The 13,476-nt window shown below is 40.5% G+C and overlaps 1 protein-coding gene across 3 annotated transcripts in view; it reads left to right on the plus strand.

The window, feature by feature from the left end:
* Ranbp17 (RAN binding protein 17) overlaps positions 1 to 13,476 on the plus strand; it is a 228,240-nt gene that overhangs the window by 176,919 nt on the left and 37,845 nt on the right. For all 3 annotated transcript variants that reach the window (XM_048334124.1, XM_048334122.1, XM_048334123.1), the window contains one exon: positions 9,320 to 9,486. In XM_048334124.1, the coding sequence (XP_048190081.1) occupies positions 9,320 to 9,486 (167 nt within the window). The remainder of the gene's footprint in view (positions 1 to 9,319; positions 9,487 to 13,476) is intronic.

The raw sequence follows: 13,476 nt of genomic DNA on the forward strand, positions 1-13,476 counted from the left end.
ATTAATCCTAATTTTTCTTAAAGTTCAGACATCGTATTTTTATTCTCTAGAAATCCCTTCTGTGGGAAGGAATGAGTGTGTGTTGCATAACATACATTCAGGACTGGTCCTTAACTCCTAGGCTCAAGCATTCACCTTGCCTCAGCCTCTCAAAATAGATGAGACTCCAGGCATTCACAAATAGTCTTTTTCATACCTTTGTCTCCTCATCAAGTTCATGTTTTCCTTTAACTTTAATCATATTTGTAAGACATTACTTTTTTTATTCAAATTTTTATTATCAAACTGATGTACAGAGAGGTTACAGTTTCATACGTTTGGCATTGGATACATTTCTTGTACTGTTTGTTACCTTGTCCCTCATACCCCCCTCCCTCCCCCACTTTCCCTTCCCCCCCAAGACATTACTTTTAAAGTCATTTCAGAACATGTTTCTACTTACTTATTTTTCTCTTATGGGTCATTTTTTGTTTATATTTTGTGATTTTTTAATAGATGCCAGACATTAGCAACTCTATTGTTAGGTTTTGAGTTTTGATAGCAAGGCACCAGTAGCTCATACCTGTAATCCTAGCTACTCAGGAGGCTGAGATCCGAGGATCACAGTTCAAAGCCAGCCTGGGAAGGAAAGTCCATGAGACTCGTATCTACAATAAAGTTCTCAGAAAAAGCCAGAAGTGGCAGTGTGGCTCAAGTGATAAAGCACTAGCCTTGAGCAAAAGAAGCTCAACAACAGTGCCCAAGCACTGAGCTCAAGCCCCAGGACTGGCAAAGGGGGGGGAAAATGAAAATAAGATTTTGGATGTTCTTTCCATTTAGTAACTTTTGGGTCAATTTGTCTTATCTGGATCAAAGGATGGTCTTTATTTTGGAGTAATTAAGCCCTACTACTAAGGTATAACCCTGGTGAGGACACACTAGTGTGCATGTATTATAAGCGCTTTGTACATTGCTGTTGTTTAGCTTTGGGGAGGTGTTTTTTGTTTTGGTTTTTTTTTCTCACACGTGGACAGGTAACTATCTGGCAAACACTTGAAAGGACTCCCTTGCAGATAGATATCCATAAACTTCTCCTCGTATACCTCCACATGCCAGGATCCTGTACCACAAGCTGCCTTATCCTCCTCAATCCCCTGTACTTCTCTTCAGCTCACTTGGCTTTATTTGGGTTTCCCTCCCTGGCCTGCAGCCTGAAAACTGCTTGGTCAGTGAGCTTCACAATTGTGAGTCTTGTCTCATTTATTTCCCTCTTCTCTCATTTAATAGGCCTGTACTACTTGTTGTGCAATAATTGAAAACTGTTGTTTCATCTATTTTGTCCTGTTTGCTAGTTGTTTATGGCAGGAGGGCAAATTCTCATAGCAGCTAATCCTTCATGGGCAGAAGCAGAAGTCTTGTCTTTTATTATTACAGCTTAGCTTGACATTGTTTTTTCTCAGATCAAGTAATACTGTGGATTTTGAATTTGTTGTAGGTAGCTATGTTACTCTCACTATGATCGTGGTCATGCTTGGAATCTGCATTTCAAAAAGACTTTCAAAGAATCTTGACAAAACAGCCACCAGTTAAGTGTATTGACAGTGGACACACAATCAGAGCCTGACTCAGCCATGGGTATTCTCATGTTCACTCATTTCACTCTTGTCCACGTTGTTACCAAACATGAGTGCATGAGGTGCTCTGAAAGTATCCCGAAGGTCAGAGTAGAGTTCCCTGCTCCGGGGGTAGAGTGCACACTCACTGAATATTCAATGAGTTAATTGGGTAGCCTTATTTTTATTACACAAATGAATAAGCTGTGGCTAAGAAAATGAAGTCGTTTACCTGATTCAGTAGTCTTTCCCATTATTCTTCATCCCACTTCCCTGCTAGATATCTGATAAAGGCTGCAGCTTTAACAGATAGATGCCTAGAAGCAACAGTCCTTTTCACACGCATGATTTTTATCTTCAGCCTCTTATGTTTCACATTGCCATCATAAGCTGTGGATGAGTCTGGCAAGTGAAGTATGTCATTTGCCTTCAATGGCATTACATTGGTTTTGTTGGAGCTGCTTGCAGGGTTTAGTTATACTATCAAGGGCCTCAACAGAAGGAAACAGGAATCAGTGATAGATCAGTGTGCCTGTAGTCTGAGCATGTCTTTAAAGTACAATTAATTAGAATTCATGGAATTTGTAACCTCAGGCTATCTTTTATCACTCATCCACCTACATCCCACTTTTTCATACATAGAGACCAGATACGAGGCATACAAAATGCTTCTCTTAAGACTCACAACTCCTTTATTCAGTAATCACCAGTTGTACACATACTGTACAGTGTACTGAAGAAGACAAGATAGGTAAGGCCCCTGCTCACAGGAAAGCTTGACTTGCAGTGGGAAAAATAAACAATGAAAGACAAGCACGTATTAGAAGATAGCAGACTATGGTTAAGTGCTGAGCAAGTGATTCAAATGGAGCAATGATAGAGAGCAGCGTGACCATTTCCAGGGACACACTAGGGGAGGGCTTGCTGGCACAGGTGAAGAAAAGCTTGGTCTGGAGCAGGCAGGGAAGCTCGGGGATAGAGTGCTTCCTTGCATAGGAAGGGTAGGGCAGGCAAAAAGTTGAACCAACTAGTAACTTCCCAATCTTTCCCCCCATGAAATTCATTATTAATGTATGTCAACAGTAAGTTTGAGTATGAACCTATTCTGAACATATGCTTGTTTCTCTGCTTTTTGACCATACTGGAATTTGAATTCAGGGCTCATGCTTTCTGGGCAGGCACTTGAGCCACTCTGCCAGCCCTGTTTGTACTGGTTTTTTTTTTTTATTTTCAAATTTTACTTTATTGTTTTTTTTTTAAGTTTTTATTATAAAACTGATGTACAGAGAGGTTACAGTTTCACACGTTAGGCATTGGATACATTTCTTGTACTGTTTGTTACCTTGTCCCTCATACCCCCCTCCCCCCTCCCCCTGTCCCCCCCTGAGGTGTTCAGTTCACTTACACCAAACAGTTTTGCAAGTATTGCTTTTGTTGTTGTTTCTCGTATTTTACCCTTTGTCTCTCAATTTTGGTATTCCCTTTGAATTTCCTAATTCTAATACCAGTACACACTGTTTCCCATACACTCAGATAAGATTGCAGAGATAGTGTAGATACAATCACAAGAAGGTGATACATGAACATCATCAATAGTAGAAACTACAGATACACATGGGATGTTGAAAGTAGTTACAACTCTGATATAACAATCATTTTCATAAAATGGAGTTCATTTCACTTAGCATCATCTTATGTGATCATAAGGGTATAGCTATTGAGCTCTTGTGATCCTCTGTTGTGATTTGCCTAAACCTGTGCTAATTATTCCCTATAAGGGAGACCATAGAGTCCATGTTTCTTTGGGTCTGGCTCACTTCACTTAGTATAATTTTTTCCAAGTCCTTCCATTTCCTTACAAATGGGGCAATGTCGGGGCTGAGGATATAGCCTAGTGGCAAGAGTGCCTGCCTCGGATACATGAGGCCCTAGGTTCGATTCCCCAGCACCACATATACAGAAAACGGCCAGAAGTGGCGCTGTGGCTCAAGTGGCAGAGTGCTAGCCTTGAGCGGGAAGAAGCCAGGGACAGTGCTCAGGCCCTGAGTCCAAGGCCCAGGACTGGCCAAAAAAAAAAAACAACAAATGGGGCAATGTCATTCTTTCTGATAGAGGCATAAAATTCCATTGTGTATATGTACCACATTTTCCTGATCCATTCGTCTACGGAGGGGCATCTGGGTTGGTTCCAGATTCTCGCTATGACAAATTGCGCTGCAATGAACAATGTTGTGCTGGTGGCTTTACTGTGATTTTGTGTGTAGTTTTTTGGATAAATACCCAAAAGTGGAGTTGCTGGGTCATAGGGGAGTTCTACATTTAGCCTTCTGAGGAATCTCCATACTGCTTGCCAGAGTGGCTGAACCAGTTGTACTGGTTATTTTTGAAATAGGGTCTTGCTTTATGCCTGGCTAGCCTGACTGTAATTCACCCTATTTGTGTCTTCCCTATGTCTTGCTATGACAAACAGGCACCAGCCACTGGTCAAAATGGATCTCCACCTTCCAGAGAGCTCAGATTGTAGCCTTGAGCAGCACACCTGGCTTGCTTTGGTTATTTCTATGATCAGATGTTGCCTTTTACCTTGGCTGGCTTAGACTGCCATCCTCTTATTTATGCTTCTTGCTGTGGCTGTTGTAACAGGCACATGCCACTATGCCAGCTTCTTTCCCACTGATGTGGGGGGAAGTGTTCTCATGAACATTTTTCCCATGGAGGGGGGGGTCTCATGAACATTTTTCCCATGGAGGGGGGCAGTTCTCATGAACGTTTTTCCTCTGGAGGTTGGGGGGAGGCTTTCTCATGAACGTTTTTCCTCTGGAGGTGGGGCGGGGTTCTCATGAACGTTTTTCCTCTGGAGGGGGAGGGGGGGTTCTCATGAACGTTTTTCCCATGGAGGTGCAGGGTCTTGTGAACTTTTTGCCCAGCTGACCTCAATCCATGATCCTCTCAATCTCAGCTTTCCAAGTTGGATTTCTGGTGTGAGCACCCACACCTCACCTGGTTTGAACACATCCTTAATAGCACATATAGCATAAACATAATATGGGAGTGAAACACTGGAGAAATAATTGTAGAACTTACAGACATTTTACAATTAGTTCTACTCACCACAAATAATGTTAAAGAGAAAAGAGATTATTTTTACTTTTTTATTTTTATAATTTTATTGCTATTAAGGTGTTGTACAGAGAAATTAACAATTCGTAAGTCAAGTAATGAGTACATTTCTTTTTTTTTAGACAATATCACCCCTTCCTTTACTTTCCCTCAGTTTTCCCCTCCGATTCCTGCCCACAAGTTACACAGGTCATTTTCCACGTAGTGTATACTGAATAGTGTGAATTCATTTGTTCAGAGAAGAGAGATCTTTGAATAGACTGTCAAGCTTGGTATTTAAAGGGATTGAAATTGCCAGGAAAACAGGTAAGAAGTGAAAACAAACCTCCCTATATGTCAGACACTATGTTTCAGTTTTTACATAGTGTATCTCATTAATGTTTCACATTGTATACAAAGAGTAGAGAGTATGTAGTATATTTTACACAATGCATTCAAACCTCAGTGAAGTCAAACATCTTAAGTAATATAGATTAAACCTATGGCCATCTGTTTCCAACACTATGCCTCTCAAATAGGACTTTTGTCTCTGAAATTGCCTTTTAAACTATATTTTTCCAAAACCTTCATCCCTCTGCTGAAGCCAGAAGTTCTGAGCTGAAGTAAATTTCAGCTCAGCTCCTTATCATTCTTCCTGACTCTCAGTTAAGCAACTCTTTCCTACACAGTTAACTTTTCAGCACAGCTTTCTGCGATGGCTCTTTGTAAGCAGGAGTGCTATTAATGATGCATGTGCTTCCTGTGGAGACCAATTGCCAGAGAAGAGGAGTGCTTGGTTCTTTTCAGACAAGTTGCTAGAGAGGACAACACCTAATAGACTTAAAAATTATTTCTAGGACTGGAGGCATAGCTTAGCAGTAGGAGTGCTGCCTTGCAAGTGCAAAGCCCCGAGTTCAAAACCTCATGTCAAAAAAAATCCAAATTTGTCTAAATTGTGGATGGTATGCGTTTTTCAAAAAAGATTTGAAGACATGTGGTGGCGTATACCTATACTCCTAGCTCTAACCAGGAGTCTGAGCTTCCAAGCAAGCCAAAGCAGAAAAGTCCACAAGACTCTTGTCTCTGAAATAACCAACAAAATGCTGAAATGGAGATGTGGCTCAAGTGGTAGAACAGCAGCTGAATGAACAAGCCAAGTGAGTGTGAGGACCTGCATTCTTATCCTGGAACCAGGGGAGAACATTAAAAAGCAAGAGTTCTGTGATATCCACACACCCTTTTGTCAGAAGAGGCTCATAGTTTGAATCTCATGGGATAGCTTGACCTGCAGTTTAAGAAAACCCAGTAACACCTAGTCTTTAGCACTTTTTTTAAGGTCAGAGACTGGGACTTGAACTCAGTACCTGACACTTTTGCTCATTGGCTAGTGCTCTTCCAACAAAGCCACACCTCCAACCCCATCCTTATCATTGTTCATTGTTTTTGACCAAATGCCCTTGATTATGATTCCACATGTTTAAATCTACCTAGAAATAGTATGTATCTTTTTCAAAGCCCCTAACCATAAATCAGCCATAATGGAGGCTCCACTTGCTTTTATTGCAAAGAGTTGTGCTCTAGCCGTTGTATCTAAAGTGTTTGCCTGGCTTTTCCACAGCTGACTCAGTGGATTGAAACCTATTAATGCAGCCTGTATGCCATGTATAGTCACCAAATCCATGTAAAGTCCATAAAATTTTGCATGATTGATAGCAGAGTGCTCTTCACTTGTGAGGATGACCACATCAATTTCCTGCTTGCTGTTGTAGATATTAAGGTACTTAATCTGGTTGCTTTTGTAACTGGGAATTCATGTGTAGAAATGTGAAAGAAAAAGAAGACAAACCAACTCAACATATCTACATCTGACTCATAGCCTGGGCTTGTGCTACCTCCAGATTCTGTAACCAATGCTCTCTTTCTAAAGAGCAACCCCAATTAGTGGGAAAAGATAAGTGAACCAGTTGATTCATCAAATTTCCCACTTTCTGAGGAACAGAAGAAAATCTTCTTTCTTAAAAACCTTATAATCCTACTGTTTTCCAAAACTGCTATTTGAGTCTTTTATACCTTCATTTAATTTCTTGCCTTTACACTCATATCCCAGCTACTTATCTCCTGTCTCTCTTTCAGGACTTTTCCCCAAACTCCCTTCTTTTTTTATTTTCCTTGACATATCTCTGTCAAATGATGTGCAGCTTTAAACTTTTAATTTAGTACCAGAGCTAAGTGTTGTTATTACTCAATATAACTCATGATCCTCTGTATAAAAAATTCTCAAGTGAGTTTAGCCACCCATTTTTAGACCCAGACAATATGGTTCACTTCTAATGTATTCTAGACATATATGTGTCTGAGAATCTCAAACGTTAATAAGGTGATAAGAAACTATTGTCTTACAGAATTTATAGCCTGTTGCTTCCAAACCCCACTTTCTCATCTCCTCTGTGGAAGAAAGTCCCACTTAGGAAGATATGGCAGGATACCAGGAGCCAAGTGGGATGAGGAAGAGGAAGCAGCGTGTTAGAAATGTTCACACACCCACAAATTCCAGGCCATGCTCTAAGGAAGAAACAACCAGTCAACGTGGCCTGTGGGAAAGGAAGGGAAATAGCCGGCCGGAATCCTAAGTAACTCCCTAAAAGCCTTTCCCCAACCACCTATATAGGCACAGTGGCAGCAACAGTATTTTTGTATTGCTCAGATGCCCTTTACATCTCTTAGCAGCCTACTAATAAACCTTTGCTTCTCCACTCACTTTGGTAAATTCTTTTTACCAGTCTGAGACTACCAAATCTACAACATGCTTCTCTTCTGAAGCTAGGGTAGTTGTCATTTTTAATCATTTTTCCTACTAATCAGAAACTTGTGTTGGCATGCCATCCTTATGCAAAAAGCATGGACAGCTTCATACCAAGAATTCAATTATGGAGTTTGAGTAAACTAATCAGTGAGTTTTCATTTTTCTCTCTCTTTCAGTGCTATGGATTAGACTCAGGACTTGGGCATGCTAGACATACACTGTATCATAGCCCTTAGTTTTTACATACTAAAAATGAAAATAATATATAATATACAAAATAATTGTTAGATGGAAATGAGATAATTTGGAGATAATAAAGGCTTGCGCTATCATATAGATTACATACTCAGAAAACCTTCAATAATACTATGACTGACTTTCAAATTAAACATAAACATCTCAGCCCACTCTTGGATTGCCCTCAAGTAAGACCCCGGTATACTTTGTCAGCCTTCACTCATGTCTCTCCCATATATTCTCTCCTTCCCTCAAGTCACAAGTTTTACTGAGTCTGTCCTCTTTATCAAAAGGACATCCCAGCAGTAACCACCATTTTTTGAGTGCCCATTATGTTTCAAGAAGATACTTAATGTTTGCTTATATTGTTTGCTTAATACTTGGTTTACTCTAGTGGTTAATGATACAGATCTTCAGTCTCAGCTTCTTTATTTTCATATGCTGGCCAACACAGTACTCAAGCTCTGTGTCACTGGATATTTCAATTAATTTGCACCCTAATGTTCCCACCTGTAAAGGGGATGATAGTGACTTACAGTGATATTGTAAAGATTAAAAATAATCACATAAAGCTTTTAATACCATAACTAACACATAGTAAGCTGCCAACAAGTATATCAGCCACTTCTATTACTGATAAACTTCTTTTCTTCTCATTAACCTCTGCAAAGTATTTTACAAATGGTAAGAAGAGTGAAGTGCCTATTTCAAAGTAACAGCACAGCAAATAATTGAAAAAGATGGATGGCTCCAAAATCCATTTCCCGTTTATACTACATTGCCTCATGTTAATCTTTCCCTGGAAAAATGACCTTCTTTATATCTAACTGGAATGTTCTTTCCAAGCCCAACTCAAGGACTGCCTCCTTCACTAGACTATCCTTGACCCCGTACCAGTATGAGTTCTCCCTCAAAGCCTTGCACAGTGTACATTGCTCATTGTGACAAAGCCTTGCACTCTAGTGACTTCTGCATTGAACCATGAGTTCTTTGATATCAGGATGAAAATTAGTCCCAGATCACTGGAAGTAGAGTGCTTTGCACTAAGTAGATACTTTATAAACATTTGCTTGAACTGAGCAGATGTGCAAGTCCCAAATGGAGAATTCTATCCAATGCAGGCCAGGAAATCATTTTCTTATGTGTCTTCTCCATGCTGAGCCTATAGTACACACCAGGTTTAGAAAAACAAGGCAAACTTTGTATTCCAGGGAACTTAGGGTTTGATAGTAGTGACTGAAAATCAGATAGGGTTTTGTGTGTGTGTGTGTGGTTTGGTGGTGGTGGTGGTGGTGATGGTGGTGTTTTTGCCAGTCTTAGAGCTTGGACTCAGGGCCTGAAGACTGTCTCTGGCTTCTTTGTGCTCAAGGCTAACATTGCCAACTTGAACCACAGTGCCACTTCTGGCCTCTTCTATATATGTGGTGCTAAGGAATCAAACCTAGAGCTTCATGTATACAAGGCAAGCACTCTTGCCACTAGGCCATATTCCCAGCCCTAGATTTGTTTTTTTTTTTAACAAGCTTTATAATGGAATAAAGCAAGTACTTCAACAATGTGAATGAATTCTTATTTACCGTTCATACAGATACAGTTGTCTCCTCCAGCTGCTGTACCAGTTTAGACTACATAGTTACTTACCTCTTCAAGCACATTGCCAAAGAAGGCAAGAAGACACTTCGATGTCGAGAGGCTGTACAAGCTGGCCAGAGACTGTTACATTTTATGCAGCAAAACCCAGATGTTCTTCAGCAGGTAACCTAGCTTTAAAACATTTCCCAGAAGCCAGCCTGCTCCCTGGACTGCCCTTCCATTTGCTGCCAGGGCTCTTTGGCAGTTAGTGTCTAGGAGTTTGTTCCCTGAAAGCTGATAGTGCACTGGTCCCAGGACTCCAGCTTCAAGGCACCTGTGCGTCACTCACCTGGGGAACCAGGACTCACACAGAGGCTGGTTCTTCCAGAAGCATGAAAAAGTGGCCACACTGGAGCTAGAAATAGTCACCCTGACTTCTTACCCAGAGCCTCTGAAAAATCCGTCGTCCGTCTGCCCAACAATATTATATTGGGACACTACCAAGAGCCAAACTCCTAGTGCTCGCTGGGCAACTTGCTAGGACCACCTATGCATCATGGTATAGTTAATGTTCTTCCCAATTCCTAATTCTTTCAGAGCAAGTTATGTAATATTCCCAAGAACATATAATTAACAAGCCACATATTTTTCTTTTCAACTGTACTGTCTAATTGGCTAACATGAGTTCGGCCTAAGTTTTAAATTACAAATTTTAAATTGCAAATTACCATTAACATGCATTTTAAAATGAATATACAGGATATGGTGTATAATTCCAGCTCCTCAAGAAGTAGACCTGAGGGGGAATCAAAGGTTGGAGAGACTGGAAGCAGTCCAAGAGTGTGTGGGAGAAATAGGGATGTGATAAGGCCATATCCCTAAAACAGACCACACTTGTAAGCCCAGCTGCACAGGAGGGAGGCACAGGAAGGTTTTCGGTCTGAGACCAGATCCCAGGCAAGATGCAAGAACCTACCTGAAAAATAAGCTAAAGCAAAAAGCTCTGGGAATGTGACTCAAGTGGCAGAGCATCCAACCAGCAAGCATAAGACCCTGTACACCAAACCATGCCTGGAATATTTCAATGAGACCGAGGCCTTTGTTTGTGGATATGACATCACTGATGTTTCTATATCCACTGAATTTGGAAAATAATATCTTTATATTGTTTTCTTTTTTTTGTCATGGGGCTTGAACTCAAGGCCTGGGTGCTGTCCCTGAGCTCTTTTGCTCTAGCTGTTTGAGCCACAGCACCACTTCCAGTTTTCTGGTGGTTAATTGGAGATAAGAGTCTCACAGACTCTCTTGCCTGGGCTGGCTTTGAATCACGATCCTCAGATCTCAGCCTCCTGAGTAGCTAGGGTTGCAGCCATGAGCCACCAGCACCCCACTTGGTTGTTTTCTTTTGCCAAATTATATCCATACTAATCTATCTATGATTTACAAACGTAAATACTTAGTTTCTTGCTACCTTAATTAGCATATAAGTCACCTGTAATCTTAAAAAAAATCACTCAAATTAAAAACAATGATGAAGGGGCTGGGGATATGACCTAGTGGCAAGAGTGCTTGCCTCGTATACCTGAGGTCCTGGGTTCAATTCCCCAGCACCACATATATAGAAAATGGCCAGAAGTGGCGCTGTGGCTCAAGTGGCAGAGTGCTAGCCTTGAGCAAAAAGAAGCCAGGGACAGTGCTCAGGCCCTGAGTCCAAGCCCCAGGACTGGCAAAAAAAAAAAAAAACAATGATGAAAATAGAATGAGATAGCCATGATAATATATTTAAATTACATTTAAATATTTAAATTTTATTGAAAATTAATATTTAAATGAAATTATGTAAACTATTTATGGTGAACTTTCAGCTAATCACTTATTTTCTATGTATGGCTTGGGTAGGGGGTGCAATTCATATTCTGAGTAATAGCCAGGCGCTATAGATTTGTAACTGCTTGGTATGACCCCGAACTGTTAAAACAGGTTGGTGGTGCAGCAAACCAAGAGGATTTCCTGAGAATCTGGCAAATCCATTCTTACTTATTTCCTTTAGTAAGTACATGCACAGAACACACAAGCTCTGTGACAAACTAAAGAAAATCCATGTCCATGGGTTAGCCAGAACTCAGGCCCAGCCCTCTCCCCTCTAACCCCCTCTTAGCAAGAGACAAGTCTATAGCCAAGTCACTCATCCCAGCATGCAGTCCTAACCACTCTGTTGTCCCATAATCTTCAGCAGAAAGTTTTAGCCAAAATCAATCATCTATGAGCATGGAAAATGGCTGTGCACAAGAGCATCAAGTGTGTCTTTACTCAGGACCACCTAGCATTTGCTGGCTTAAATAATTTCTGTGTTAATAGGTGGTAATCTTTTACTTTATAGTATATGACTAAGATGTGATATATCTTTATTAACAATGGAATACATTCTATTTATTTGGATTGTGGGCTATCAGATACATTTTAAATATTGATGACTGGTCCCTCGTAGTCAGCATACATACGATTTGCATCTGCACTGGTTTCTATCATCTTGAGTGCCTCTGATGTCAACTATTGGGTATGGTAATACCTGACATCATCTCCTCAGGTCACTGACAACTTTGACCTCTATTCTTATGCACACTGTCTGTCGTCTCAAAAGCTCTTTTGAATTGATTTGAAATTTTGACTCTTCCCTTTATGAGGCACTAAAATTGATAATTATTCAGATGGGAACTGAGTGCTGAGTGAAAAATCAATTCCACCCGCTCTCTGCTGCGTATAAAATTACTTCTGAGTCGGCTGGACTGAACGGATGGCCAGAGTAAAAGCAGCAGGCAGGAGTAGTGGGAAGAATTAGCCGGACAGAACTAATAGCCTGAAGGGATAGACTTGGAAAAGAGGGAGTGGGCCAGTTGGGGGTTATTATGAGCAGGGATGGGTCCCACTGATCATCTGTTTACATCAGCTTTCTAAGACCTTATAAATCAGCCCTGAAGAGCAGCAGAACCTAAGATTCCCCCTTACCAGAGGGACTTTGTATTAGATTATTCTCATTTTCACACTCAGATGAAAAGTGAGTCATTGGTTATTCATTGATTGCCCATTAAATGCTGTTTTTTTGTAGATGATTTGCCTATCACAGAAGGTAATAAACAAGGTGGCTGCTTCTAAACATGAGGTTTTGGTTTTCAGGGCATCTGTGTCAGTTGAGTAATGCCTAACCCTGTTAAAAGGAATGGGTTACAAATCGCTTAACAATGCTGGAAAACTAGACCCTAATGACTAATTGTGCTTGGAGTTTGGAGAGGACTTGTCAGCTCTTTAAACTAAACTGATGCAATGATACTGTCATTATTTACTAGTTTGAACTGTTTTTTCCCCCCAACCTGGGCGTATTTTGCTGAAAGCTTAATTGCGTGAAGAATGTCAGCCCTCAACTGCAGAAGTTACCTCCTCAAGTTCCATAGTACAGGATGCATGGGCTTAATAGAGTTTCAACCTCTTTGCAGGCTTCTCTGTTTGTATGCAGCAGTCTGGGAATTAAATTGTAAGTGCCTGAAGTCAACCTGAAAATATTTATTATGACCAGCTATATAGCTTGAAATTATTGTCTTAAGAAATATGCTCTTGGGGCTGGGGATATGGCCTAGTGGCAAGAAATATGCTCTTCAGGTTGGCCATCTTCCATGCTTGACATACAAATGTGACTTTGTAAACATCAACCTTTAGTTCCTTTGAGTCTGGTTGAAATGAAAAGTGTTCCCTAGTCTTCATTGCTTAGACTTAACAGTTGAGGGAAAACTCCATTTATATAAATTGAGGGAAGGATTCCCAAAGTGTTTTTATGTCATTGGGAGAATAAACTACAAAATTTAAAAACAAATCAACAATAACAGTGATAGGATTACTAATTACTCCTGATTAATAGTAGATTAGACACTGGTCTGCTACATTAATTTGCAAGTTAACATGTGTAGGTGAATTTCTTGGTTTCATCATTGATCGTGTTGAGTATTTGCATCTATCACCATAGAGAAGCATTCACTTGGTTTTGTCACAGAGGGAAAGATGTGCAGGATTAGAAGGGGCACTGCACAGACACGACTGATTCTCAGGACATTGGATGCTGAATGCTTAAACTAGTTGCCCTAGAAAGAGTACCACCTTCCACAGAAGCAGTCATTATTCTCT

The sequence above is a fragment of the Perognathus longimembris genome, chromosome 25 (assembly GCF_023159225.1).
Source record: "Perognathus longimembris pacificus isolate PPM17 chromosome 25, ASM2315922v1, whole genome shotgun sequence".
In the NCBI taxonomy this organism is placed as follows: Eukaryota; Metazoa; Chordata; class Mammalia; order Rodentia; family Heteromyidae; genus Perognathus; species Perognathus longimembris.